The following is a 12598-nucleotide window of genomic DNA, read 5'->3' as shown; positions in this document are numbered from 1 at the left end:
ATTCTCAAATATTAGCTATTGTTATTACTTAATCAGTATAGCTGTTGAATCTTCAGGAAGCTTATCTTGATTTAACATCATTACCATCATTATTTACTGATTATTTTGGATTCCCATGCTAGTCTACATCTGTACTGTACTGTTACTTTATGTATTTCTGTTCTCTGTTACTTGTGTATTGTTTCAAGCTAGTTCAGGAAGTCAGTTTGTTTTTCTTCTGTATTTTGGCCTGCTACTTAGTACAGTATTCTGTACAGAGTAAGGGTAGTTCAATAAATGTTTGACTAGGCTTTAGGAATTTTGTAAATTTTCTTTCTTACTGTTTTTTGGGGGTTTTTTAAGGAATTTTATAAATTTTCTTGATGAATCTCACATTCTCCCTTTAAGTGATGTTATGCCAAAACATAACTCATTTACCTGTGCTTTCCGTAATGCTAAGTTCTTGTCAAAAAAGCCAGTGGTTTGTACAGTCTGTATACTTCTTAAAGAATCGGAGTGATACATAACTTTATCCATCATAATTTAAGATCAGATAGTTCTCTTTGGTTGTTTCCATAGGATATTCAAGTTTTTAAAAATACCGCATTATAGGGGCGCCTGGGTGGCTCAGATGGTTGAGTGTCTGCGTTCGCCTCAGGTCATGATCCCGGGGTCCTGGGATCAAGCCCCGCAGCGGGGAGCCTGCTTCTCCCCCTCCCTCTGCTTCTCCCCCTCCCTCTGCTTCTCCCCCTGCTCATGTTCTCCCTCTCTCTCTCTATCTCTGTGTCTCGAATAAATTAATTTAAAGAAAAATCAGTTTGGGCGCCTGGGTGGCTCAGTTGGTTAAGCGACTGCCTTCAACTCAGGTCATGATCCTGGAGTCCCGGGATCGAGTCCCGCATCGGGCTCCCTGCTCGGCAGGGGGTCTGCTTCTCCCTCTGACCCTCCCCCCTCTCATGTGCTCTCTCTCATTCTCTCTCTCTCTCAAATAAATAAATAAAAATCTTTAAAAAAAATCAGTTTTAAAAAGAAATACCGCATTATACATTTTTAAAATTTTTTAAAAATGATTTTATATTAAAGAGCATGCGAGTGGGGGAAGGCGCAGAGGGAGAGGGAGAGACAGAATCTTAAGCAGACTCCCCGCAGAGCGCGGGGCCTATGCAGGGCTTGACCTCAGGACCCTGAGATCATGACCTGAGCAGAAATCAAGAGTTGGACACTTAACTGACATGGTCACCGAGGTGCCCCTGGAATTGTTTTTTTAAAGGAGAGTATACTTAGTGACTGATGTTTCTGCTTCTCACCGACAGATGAGAATGTCAGCTCAGCTTCTTCTTGCACCCAGATGACTGCCTGGTTCTGTCCCCTGTGCCCAAGTTGGGGAAGGCTGGCGGATATAAATGACCGGGCCGTAGAAATGTCCCGGTATTTCCTTAAGCCACGTGGACTTTGTGCATTGTCCTAATCACAGCTTGATGACTCTCTGCCTGGAGTGACTCCTCACCGCCAGATTGGGACTGACTCTGGTTAACCTTTAATTTCTTAGAGATGAAATCAGGATCCCTGTTGCCAGAGATGAGAAAGTACTGGAAAAATCCCCAAGGAACCCTGTGTTCTTTGTTTTAGAGCTGTTGGTCTCAAGTAGCTTGTATTTCTCTTGTGTCCCTTCCTGTTTCATCTTTCATCCACAGCCTGAAGTATCTGGTCATCCTTTGTTTTTATGAAGGCATATGGGAGTGGGTTTTATTGTCTTAGGTTGAAAGCTTATTTTTGCTTAAGGAAAGCATGTGGGAAGTTTTGAAAATGCACACATTCCGTTTTCATCATGCCCTACTGGCATGCACTTTGTAAAGGAGCCAGGAGGGTAGGTGGTAGAGAAGACGGGAGTCTAAAAACTGTGGTGGGAAGCCCTGTCGCCCTGATCGTGAAAGGGAACGAGAGCTGAGGACTACCTATATACAGTAGGGAAGCAGTCAGAGACCAGGCTGTCAGCAGCATCCTTTGTGCGAGCACATGGCTTGGTTTCTGAATTCACTCCAGACGAAAACATTGCAGGAGGACTTCTACTCTGCTGTTTTTCAGATAGGTGATGATGCAGCTTTACTGGGGAGAGCTCCTTCCTGGGAAGGTCGGGAAAGTTGCTAAAGGTAACACAGTTTAGACTGTAGTTCTTACTTATACATCAGGCACCACTGTCTGTCAGCTCGTTTTGTCTAGAGACAGAGCCAAGACTGGACCTCTGTCTTTTTTTTTTTTTTTTTTTCTTTAAGATTTTATTTATTTATTTGAGAGAGAGAATGAGAGAGAGAGAGAGCAGGAGAGGGGGGAGGGTCAGAGGGAGAAGCAGACTCCCTGCTGAGTAGGGAGCCCGGTGCGGGACTCGATCCTGGGACTCCAGGATCATGACCTGAGCTGAAGGCAGTCGCTTAACCAACGGAGCCACCCAGGCGCCCCGGACCTCTGTCTTTCTTAACCACATCGCTAAGCTGTACTGCCTCTCACCTTGCTAGAAAAGAGCCTTTCTTTTCGGTGACACTCTACACATCACAGCACCCCTAGCGTTTATTTAGCAAACTGTTTAATCTCTGTTAGACACTGGGGACAATAAAAAGAATGAAAAATTGTATTTTTGCCAGTGGGTATCAGATGGTAATTCTTTGGCAAGTTGCAACCCTCCCCATGTATGAACTTACTGGGGTCACACCTTCAGGGCACCTGGTAGAGATACCAAGTGACTTCCTGTAAGTGGTTCTGATAGAATTCTTTCTTCCTTTGCTTTAGATTTGATTCCTCAGGCTAGTCTCCAAGAAAATCTATAAGAGGTGTGATTTTTAAAGGTACCTAGTAAGAATACCTTGCTGTTTACAACATGGAAAATGTTCTGTCCAAACTTCGCTGCAACGCTCGGAATTTTACTCTCCTACCACCAGCTAATTTTTATGTTAGAAAGCAAAGAAGCAGATGAAAATAGAGTAGCATCCAAAGAATGCTTTGGTTTTGCATGTAATTTTTAAGCTAAATCTGGTTGGAGACCATGGGGACAGGCTTACTGGCCCTGCTGCTGACAGAGCAGATAGCGTCTGCCCCCTTGGCCAGCCTGTGCGGGCAGCTGCTGGCGGGTCACGTGACTGCGGGGGGGGGGGCCGCGCACGCGTCACACGTTCCTCACTCAGCCGAGGGGAATAGTAGTGTCTGGAAATGTGTATGCTTGCAGAGTTGAGGTTGTACAGCAGAAGTTTGAGGTTCATTTACCAAATATCTATTAAAAGAAACCACCCTTAGAGCAGACCCTCTTCGGGGTTGACCCTCAGTTCACCGTAGATTGTTTTTCTCTTCTCCCCTGACATAGCCTTGGCTTGAACACACCTCATTACTTAGTTTTTATCATCTGACCTGCAGTCCATCCCTCAGGGTCTAGTGTGTTGCCATGTGCATCTTGGTCTCCTCCAGTGTGCATCTCCAAGTCTGCCACACCTGGAGAGTGAGGCTGAGGGTCTCCAGAGAGAGGCACAGGCCAATGGGAAACTACTGTTTGTTTCAGACAGTTCTGTGCTATTTGGGCTTTTTAATTTTTTGTTTTCGGTGGTTGGTTTTTGTTTGGTTTGGTTTTTGCTTTTTGGGGTTTTTTGGGAGCCTGTGTTATTTTTTGTAATTTACCCACAAAAAAAAAAAAAAGCTATACAGGAATATAATGAAGTGTTGTTATTGATTGGTAGTCTCTTTTATTCCTGGAAAAAAGACCAGAAAATGTAGAGAGGAAGTAACTTCGGGGGGGTGTTAACTTCTCCTGGAGATTGAGTCAGTCAGTTTTCCTTGGCATTACCCTTAGTACTTGAAAGTCGGCGCTTGTCGCCTTGTGTTGGAGTTGGAAAGCAAATACTAGGCACTGGTTCATGTAATTCATCTCTTAGATTTTTTTAATATAAAGATAAGTGGCTTGTTTTTCAGCTTTGGCTGAGACTAAAAACAAACCCCCCAATTTTAATACTTCTTTTTATTTCTTTTAATTATCTTTCAGAGTACCAAAATAATATTTATCATAGGAAATTTAAGTAGAAGCAAGTTAAAAAAAAAAAAAAGGAAGAATCATAGTCTTCCCATCCAGAGCCAAGTACTGTTAATACTTGAGTATATTTTGAACCATTCCTCTGTGGGATTTATATATGTAAGATCCGTAATGGACTTTGTTCTTTATTTTTATTCCTGTGCATGGCAGGCCTGAAACATACATACAACTCTAGTGCTCCTAGACTGTTGTTTCCTGCCCCTCCGTTTGTTTATTGGCCTCTTGTCTTGTTTTTCAGTAGATGAATACATTGCCATCGCTAAAGAGAAGCATGGGTACAACATGGAACAGGTAATGACGTGGTTTTCTTTTGTTGTTCAGGATGAGTTTTTATTTTTAAAGGGGGTGGGGTTGTAGCTGACCTGTTAAATTGTTTGTGTTCTGTGTGTTGAGTAGCAGTGCAAATTTTTGGTGGTCACTAGCAAATTGAGGCTCCAGCCCCCCTTTTCTGCTTGAGATGAGTATTAGAGGAGCCTTTGATTTGAAAAGCACCTGTGTCTTTCTGCGGGTTTGGAGATCTATGGCGCCTGTTGCTCCAGAGTAGCTCCAGGGTGCCCAGATACTTGGGCATAAGGCTTCCCTATTTGAATACATGGTGTGTTTGTCATTTGTGTGTTTGTGTGTTGGCTTTTCTCCTGACCCCGTGTTGTCACACTCAGACCCACACAGACTCACAGTGTTTTCATATCAGTTGTTTTGAATCACTTTCAGGTTGTGAAATTGGACTAAGGTTTTCTTTTAAAAATTGCTTGGAACCTATTAATGAGAAATATATGAAATTAATTTTGCTCAAAGTGTGATAATAATCCTGTGTCTGCCTTATTTCTAATTACTGTTTTAAAAATAAGTATATTAAGTTGGATTAGTGCTTTGGCATTGATCTAGATATTAAAACCTGTCAGTTTCTAGCATTTATCCTCATGACTGAGGGTACCACTAAGTTACATTATATAGAATCTGACTCTTTCTTTTAGCCCTGGTCTTACTTTTAATTATTCCACCCTGGTAGAATTTGTTAGGAAAGCCAATTACAATGAGATAGTTCCAGAATCTTTCAAAGCAAGAGATGTATGCTTTCTCTTTTTCCAAACCCTACTCATGAACTTCACGAAGTTGCTCAGATCACCAATTTTTTTTTTAAGATTTTTTTATGTAATCTCTACACCCAATGTGGGACTCAAACTCACAACCCCAAGATCAAGAGTCGCATGCTCCACTGACTGAGCCAACGAGGCGCCCCAAACATCACCAATTATAAATTCTATTTAGAAAGTGTAAAAATTACTCGGCAATTGGGCATCTGGCTGGTTCGGTCGAAAGGGCATGGGACTCTTAATCTCAGGGTTGTGAGTTTGAGCCACCACGTTGGGTGTAGAGATTACTTAAAAATTAAAATAAAACCTTAAAAAAAAATGGTGATTGCTAAATATACTTGTATGAATTTTTAAGGATTCTGATCTTCAAAAGTATGATCATCCTCACTTTGAAGTTATAGAAAGTTTTCTCAGGAAAAAATTGCTGAATTATCTCTTTTTTCCAGTTTGTCTCTCACCCATTTGAATATTTTCTCCCTTCTGAGCTACCAAAAAAAAAAAACCACCATAAAACAAAACTATTTTTGAGCTTTTTCGGCAAAAGAATAACAGAACGATTACTTTTTAAAAAAATTTTTAGGGGCGCCTGGGTGGCTCAGTCATTAGGCGTCTGCCTTTGGCTCAGGTCATGTTCCCAGGATCCTGGGATCGAGCCCCGCGTCAGACTCTCTGCTCCGTGGGAAGCCTGCTTCTCCCTCTCCCACTCCCCCTGCTTGTGTTCCCTCTCTTGCTGTGTCTCTGTCAAATAAATAAATAAAATCTTTAAAAAAAATTTTTTTAGAAGATTTATTTATTTTAGAGAGAGCGAGCGAGGTGGGGGGGGTGCAGAGGGAGAGAGAGTCTTAAGCAAACTCCATGCTAAGCATGGAGCGTGACATGCAGCTTGATTTCATGACCTTGAGATTGCAATCTGAGCCGAAACCAAGAGTCGGAGCTTAACCAGCTGCACCACCCAGGCACCCCCAATTAAGTGCTTTTATGAGTTACTTTGTCCTATTGTATATGGAGGCATTCGATTGTGGCCTTCTAAGAGCACAGATTCAGGAGTCCCACTGCCTCTTCACCTACCTTCCACACTGGACCGTTGGCAAGGACTTAATTTCTCAGGCCACCGTATTCTAATCTGAGAAGTGAGCATAATGGAACCTGCCTCACAGCTGCCCGTGTGTAGGCGGGCATAGACCCCCTTAGTCACATGGTAGTCTGGTCTGCTTGCAGGGAAGCACAGGCTCTTCTTTTGCTAATCTCATTGCCATTTTAATGTTTCACTCCTGCCTTTGGTCTAAAATTTCACTGATACTATTTTTCTAGGCTCTTGGGATGCTCTTTTGGCATAAGCATAATATTGAAAAGTCATTGGCTGATTTGCCCAACTTTACCCCCTTCCCAGATGAGTGGACTGTGGAAGATAAAGTCTTGTTTGAACAAGCCTTTAGTTTTCATGGGAAAACTTTTCATAGAATCCAACAAATGGTAAGTAAATGAGACCACTGTATTTTCTCTTTTCCCCAGCCTCTCTTCACTGTAGCACACCCGAAGGGTAGGGATAACCGCAAGCATGAATATTCTCATTTTTAATAAAGCTCCCTTTAGATAGTTCATACTTGCTGCGGGGTGGATAAGAGGCTTTACATTACAAGAGTGAATCATTTCCTGGCACCTCCAGCTTGATAGCAGCTGTAACAGAAGCCCTCCTCCACCCCCCTCCCCGTCTCTCTTGTTGGGACTCCCCAGATTAGTCTGATAGAAAGCTTCTTTGATGGTTGTTTGATGAGGTGGGGCATCATGAAACCCTGTCTGCCTGGGGAAGGTTTGCTTATCTCTTACATTCTAGAAGGCTATTTGGTGGAGTCCTACTAGGAAAGCTCATTGGTGGCTACATGAGTGCTAAAATGAATTTTTAAAAAATAACCCGAGAGTTAGGCTAGAAACTTTAGGTAAATCCTTGGATTCATCTCCGACTGCTTTAGCAATCTTTCCTGGGCCAAGTGTCACTTCCAGTCACACTGCACTAGTTTGGAATGTATTGGTAAGACTTCTCTTTGAATCTCCTTCTCAGAGAAAAGGGCTGTGACTTAGGACATTTCTGGGTGCGTGAGACAACCCTTAACCATACCTAATAAGCACACTTGCTTGATTTGGGAAGATTCGCTCTAAATCGAAACCAACTTAGTTTTTATGTTTAGCTTCCTGATAAATCTATAGCAAGTCTGGTGAAATTTTACTACTCTTGGAAGAAGACGAGGACTAAAACCAGTGTGATGGACCGCCATGCTCGGAAACAGAAGCGGGAGCGGGAGGAGAGGTCAGTGCCTGCCTGGAGGTGGTGTCTCCCCACATGGGGATCTCCTGGGTCAGTAAAATTGCTGAGAGCTGGTAGACGCACAGAGGAAAGGTTGAGTGATGGGTCTGCCCCAGTGCCTTCCTGCTGGAGCCACACGTACACAGATACTCTTCCTCTGATGCTCCTGAGCTGGTTAACACACGTTCTGTTCTGCAGATGTTTTTCTTAGCGCGCTCTTTTTGCCATTTAGTAAGCTTCTGTTATGAGAGAGCAAACTTTCCCACATATTCTTTCCTGCCCCTGAAGGTGTTTCCTTTTAATAAGAAGGAATCTGTTATTTCCTAGGTTGAATTTATTTTTTGATACATAAGATTTGACATACTTTAATGTCTGATACGTTAAAAGATGACTGTACAGTTTAGATTTCCTTCATCCCTTTTTTGACCATCTGTTTTGTGTATGAGAGAGAGAAACATTTTATGATTTCTCCTTAATAAGGATCTAGTTTTAAGAATAGCTTGGTGAGTAGGCTGCATCTTAGCCAGCACTCCCTTGGTCTTATAAATGGCACAGAGTAGTGGGAACAGCCCTGTGCTCACACGCAGAGGCAGGTTGGCATGTGAACTCCAGAGGCTCTGCCTGTGTGCTCACAGGCGAGTTCACTCCACACGCTCCTTCCCCAAGCCTCACTTCCTCAACTCAAAAATGAAGAAGCTCTAAGTCCAGAAGGCAGCGCATACACATACTGGTTTTTGTGTTAGATTGGTGGGACTATAGGTGGCTTTTTAAAATTATGTTTTCCACATTTTCTGTAACGTTATTTTTAAAAATTAATAATACAAGTAAAGTGAAGAAAGACTGTATGATCTCCATGGCCCCATTTTAGGAGAGTGTTTTATGATTTTAAATAGAATAACATGTGGGAACATATTGGGAGTATGACTTTTGGAGAATTCGGATCCGTGGGCCCAGCTGTAAAATGGGGGCAGTGGTGGGAACATCCTCAAAGCTCTCTCCAGCTGTAAGAGTCTGTAAGACTGTTGGCCTTGGTGCATCTGCATGTTGTGTGGTCTGCCGCATAGAAACCAGTGGGTCTGTTTTTGGGTCATTACTCTTAGTAACCAGAAGTGGCAAACACTACTGAATTTGTTTTTAGTGTTCCAGTAACTTTTGATTAAAAATTTTTACACCCATTATATGTTTGGTCTCATTTACTTTTTATAAATTGAATCTATTACTATAGGCAGGTATACTCTACTAAGCTGAAATCAGAGTTAAATTAAAAAGTATCTGGGATTTGTTTTCCTTGTATGACATGGTAAGCGCTTCGGCTGACACCTGTGTACTCCCTTCCCTGGTGCTTTGCATCAGCACCAAGGGTAGGAGACCAGCTGTGCTCCCACCTCCTGCGAGCACCTTCCCCGCTGTCAGGATGCAGACCAAGGAGGGCACGCCACGTGGCGGTCGCACCAGAGAGGTTGTTGGCAATAGTGGGAAAGAATTTCCTCAGCCCCAGACCCATTCTCCTTTCAGACACTCTCCTCAGCCAGGGCAGGTGGGGAGAAAGGGTAGCATGGGCCCCGGGATGGATTCCTGAGACAGTGGGGACATTGACATTTGAACAGCTGACTGTTTTGCTGCCACCACTGTTGAGCTGGTCAAAACCGTGGGCAAACTAGGGCCAGCTACTTGACTTATGTCATCCTTATTTTCTTATTTTTTAAAATAAAGGTCGTGGGCGCCTGGGTGGCTCAGTTGGTTAAGCGACTGCTTTCGGCTCAGGTCATGGTCCTGGAGTCCCGGGATCGAGTCCCACATCGGGCTCCCTGCTCAGCGGGGGGTCTGCTTCTCCCTCTGACCCTCCCCCCCCCTCATGCTCTCTGTCTCTCATTCTCTCTCTCAAATAAATAAATAAAATCTTAAAAAAAAAAATTTTTTTTTAATAAAATAAAATAAAGGTCGTAACTACTACAAAGCTCTTTTAAAAAATTAGTAATACATGGAAGGCTATAAACAAAAGCATTTGTTTTTGTTTTTTAAGATTTTATTTATTTATTTGAGAGAGAGAGAATGAGAGACAGAGAGCATGAGAGGGAGGAGGGCCAGAGGGAGAAGCAGACTCCCTGCCGAGCAGGGAGCCCGATGTGGGACTCGATCCCGGGACTCCAGGATCATGACCCGAGCCAAAGGCAGTTGCTTAACCAACTGAGCCACCCGGGCGCCCTAAACAAAAGCATTTGAAGTACCATGTCAACACGAATGTTCTTTTTTTTTTTTTTTTAAGATTTTATTTATTTATTTGAGAGAATGAAATAGAGCATGAGAAGGGGGGAGGGTCTGAGGGAGAAGCAGACTCCCCACAGAGCAGGGAGCCCGATGCGGGACTCAATCCCAGGACTCCAGGATCATGACCTGAGCTGAAGGCAGTCACTTAACCAACTGAGCCACCCAGGCGCCCCGAATGTTTTTTAAAATTAACCTAATTTGAAATACCAATCTCTGTAGGCCACCAAGAAGGCTCTCCCATTCTCACTTGTGTTGAGTTATGAGCGTCTACTCATGGGACTTGCAATGGAGTTTTACTTGTTGGGGAGTTTGTTCCCAATGCAGTAGGACTCGATTCTTGAGCCATCTCCTGGTTACGTCTCAAGATCATGTCCTAGCGCACTACAAACTAATTATGGGGCAATTACATAAACGTCTTAAATTTGATATTTTCAGTGGAGAGTTGAGAAAAAGCATTTTACAGATACAAAGCAGTTAGAGACCTATTTTAATAGTTGTTTTTTTTTTTAATCATTTAGACCAAGAGAACTATGGAATTGATATTATTTTATTTGAATTAAAAAAAATTTTTTTTATCTCAGCAATCTGAAAACTTACTAATTTTATATTAAGTCTGTCATTAAATCAATTTATTGCTTATATTTGTATATTAAATAGAGTTAGTACCAAATAATCTTTCAGTAACTTGTTCTTGTCTTCCAGTGAGGATGAACTGGAAGAAACAAATGGAAATAACCCCATTGACATTGAGATTGATCAAAACAAGGAAAGCAAAAAGGAGGTATTTTTTTTTCCCTAGTATTATTTAGGCAAATAAATTTAATTACTAGTTCCATAAGTAAAACATTCCTCTTACTCTATTTAAAATATTAAGTGCTATGTACAAGGCATCGTGATAAGACTTTTTAAACAATACTAACTTTGCTTTATAGACCTTAGAATTTTGTTTGCCAAGAAACAGGAATAAAGGAAGCCCTAAAGGAAGTGAGAGTGTTATCAAGTAAGGATTTTGTCGCCACTGGGCAGCCGTCCTCACTGCCTTCTTCCCTAGGTTAGCAAGTGGTGGGGTGGTGTTGGTGAGGAACAGGTGAGGGTTTGATTCCTCCTTTCAGCCCTCGGGGTCTCCTTCCTCATGATGGCCAGCTCCAGAGGTCTGCACAGTGGTTCTGGAGGAGGCTGGAGGGGGCTGGCAGGGACTCAGTGCAAGTGTTCCCGTTACTCAGAGCCAGCAGCATAGGTCATATGGCAGCGAGCCTCACACATGGTGAATGTTTCATCTTTCACATCTTAAAAATCATTATGTCAGAGGATTCAAGAGACCCATGAATTCCTACAATTGTATATGACTTTTGTATATTTACAACATTTCTTTATTGTAAACTGTCCATTGAGAACGATGGGGTGTCTAGATGATCTTAGTAACCTTTTGAAATGGGTTATAGTCTAAGGTTATTTTGCCCATTTATAACAATTAAGTAAAGCACATGTGGGATCCCTGAGGGCCCTCCAAGGAAACCCAAGGCTCCTTGGCACAGATTGGAAACCCTGAGCAACACAGCGTTATCTGCGGCAGGCCCTTGGTGGGCTAGTGATACAGTCCCTGGAGGAAAGGGCCTCGTTGTCCATTGGCGCCCTTTAGCTCCTCGGTTCAGGCTGGAGTGTTGCCTCCCAGTGTGGGATATGACTTTTATATGTTCATACAAGTGTTTTTCTGAAGACAGAGTCTTATATCTATAGTTTCAGTAAAACCTCAAAGAATTCTCTATCTCAAAAGGTTCTAAAGTACGAGAACAGCTGTTTTAGACTGCTCTACGAAAAACAAAAGGGTCTGGACATACCTAAACTTAAAAATCACGCCAGTAATACATGCTTTTTCTGGGCAAAGTAGGAGATCCAGTTAAACAAAAAAGGGAAAATGAAGATGATTCACAATATTATCATCCTTAATCACTGCTAACATTTGGGTGACTTCTTCCAGATGACTTCCTATGAAATGAATATGCCTATTTACATAACTTTGAATCGGTACTCACTTTAAAAAAATAAAATGGGATCTTATATAATATATAATATTTATAGCCTTTTAAGTTTACTCTTTCTTGGACATGTTTTTATGTCAAATATATTTGTATACATAACTGTTGGTTTATCATACACACATTACATAATTCAGTCAAGTAATCTTAGGGGTTTTTATTGGTTTTCCCCCCTGCTTTTTGCTATTATAAACAATGCTGAAGTGCTGATCTCATGATTAAATACTACTACTACACTGAATTTTTTCCATCGGAACAAATTTCTGGAAGTTGCATTGTTGGGTCAGGCTTCTTTTGGTATGCTGCGGCTGCATACCACCCAACTGAAAACTGGTGATTCTTTCTGGATGGCTCTCTAGCCAGTGATTTATGTGAATGCCCAAATAGCAAGACTGTTCTAATGGTTAGCTAAATTAGATTGTTTGGGAAATCAGATTGTACCTGCAGTTTTTAGGAAGCTTTGTTTTGATGCATTGTTCTGTATTAGGCTCTTCAATGGAACATTTTCAATGAAAGAGGAAAGGCTTGATTTTACATTAATTTCTATAATTCTTATTTATATGGCACAATTTCTGATTAAAAGAAAAATGATTTATATCTTAAATTCTTTATGTACTAAAATGTTGTTAAAACAGACACATGGTCATTCGGTGATCTTTACTAAACAGCGTAGAGCTATTACAGACAAAGGTTATTGCCTCCTAATATTTTTATGTATTGTTTATGACCACTTGTTCAAGACCTCATGGGCACCATCGTAATTACAGAGTCTGCTTATCTCAGTGTTTTAAAATATGAAGTAAAAAAAACCTGAATGTATTCTCAGCTTCATCAGCAGATGTAAATATGC

The 12598-nt window shown here is 41.8% G+C and overlaps 1 protein-coding gene across 1 annotated transcript in view; it reads left to right on the top strand.

Moving 5' to 3' along the window:
• Window positions 1-12598, top strand: part of RCOR1 (REST corepressor 1) — a 114605-nt gene that overhangs the window by 89016 nt on the left and 12991 nt on the right. The window contains exons 3-6 of the mRNA XM_034992790.1: window positions 4287-4339; window positions 6454-6615; window positions 7329-7447; window positions 10415-10493. Coding sequence (XP_034848681.1) covers window positions 4287-4339; window positions 6454-6615; window positions 7329-7447; window positions 10415-10493 — 413 coding nt within the window. The remainder of the gene's footprint in view (window positions 1-4286; window positions 4340-6453; window positions 6616-7328; window positions 7448-10414; window positions 10494-12598) is intronic.

Source organism: Mirounga leonina, unplaced genomic scaffold (genome assembly GCF_011800145.1).
Source record: "Mirounga leonina isolate KUSES-001 unplaced genomic scaffold, KU_Mleo_1.0 Mir_82, whole genome shotgun sequence".
NCBI classification, from domain to species: domain Eukaryota; kingdom Metazoa; phylum Chordata; class Mammalia; order Carnivora; family Phocidae; genus Mirounga; species Mirounga leonina.
Note: the sequence above shows the minus strand (reverse complement) of the source record. Positions and strands in the feature narration are given on the sequence as shown.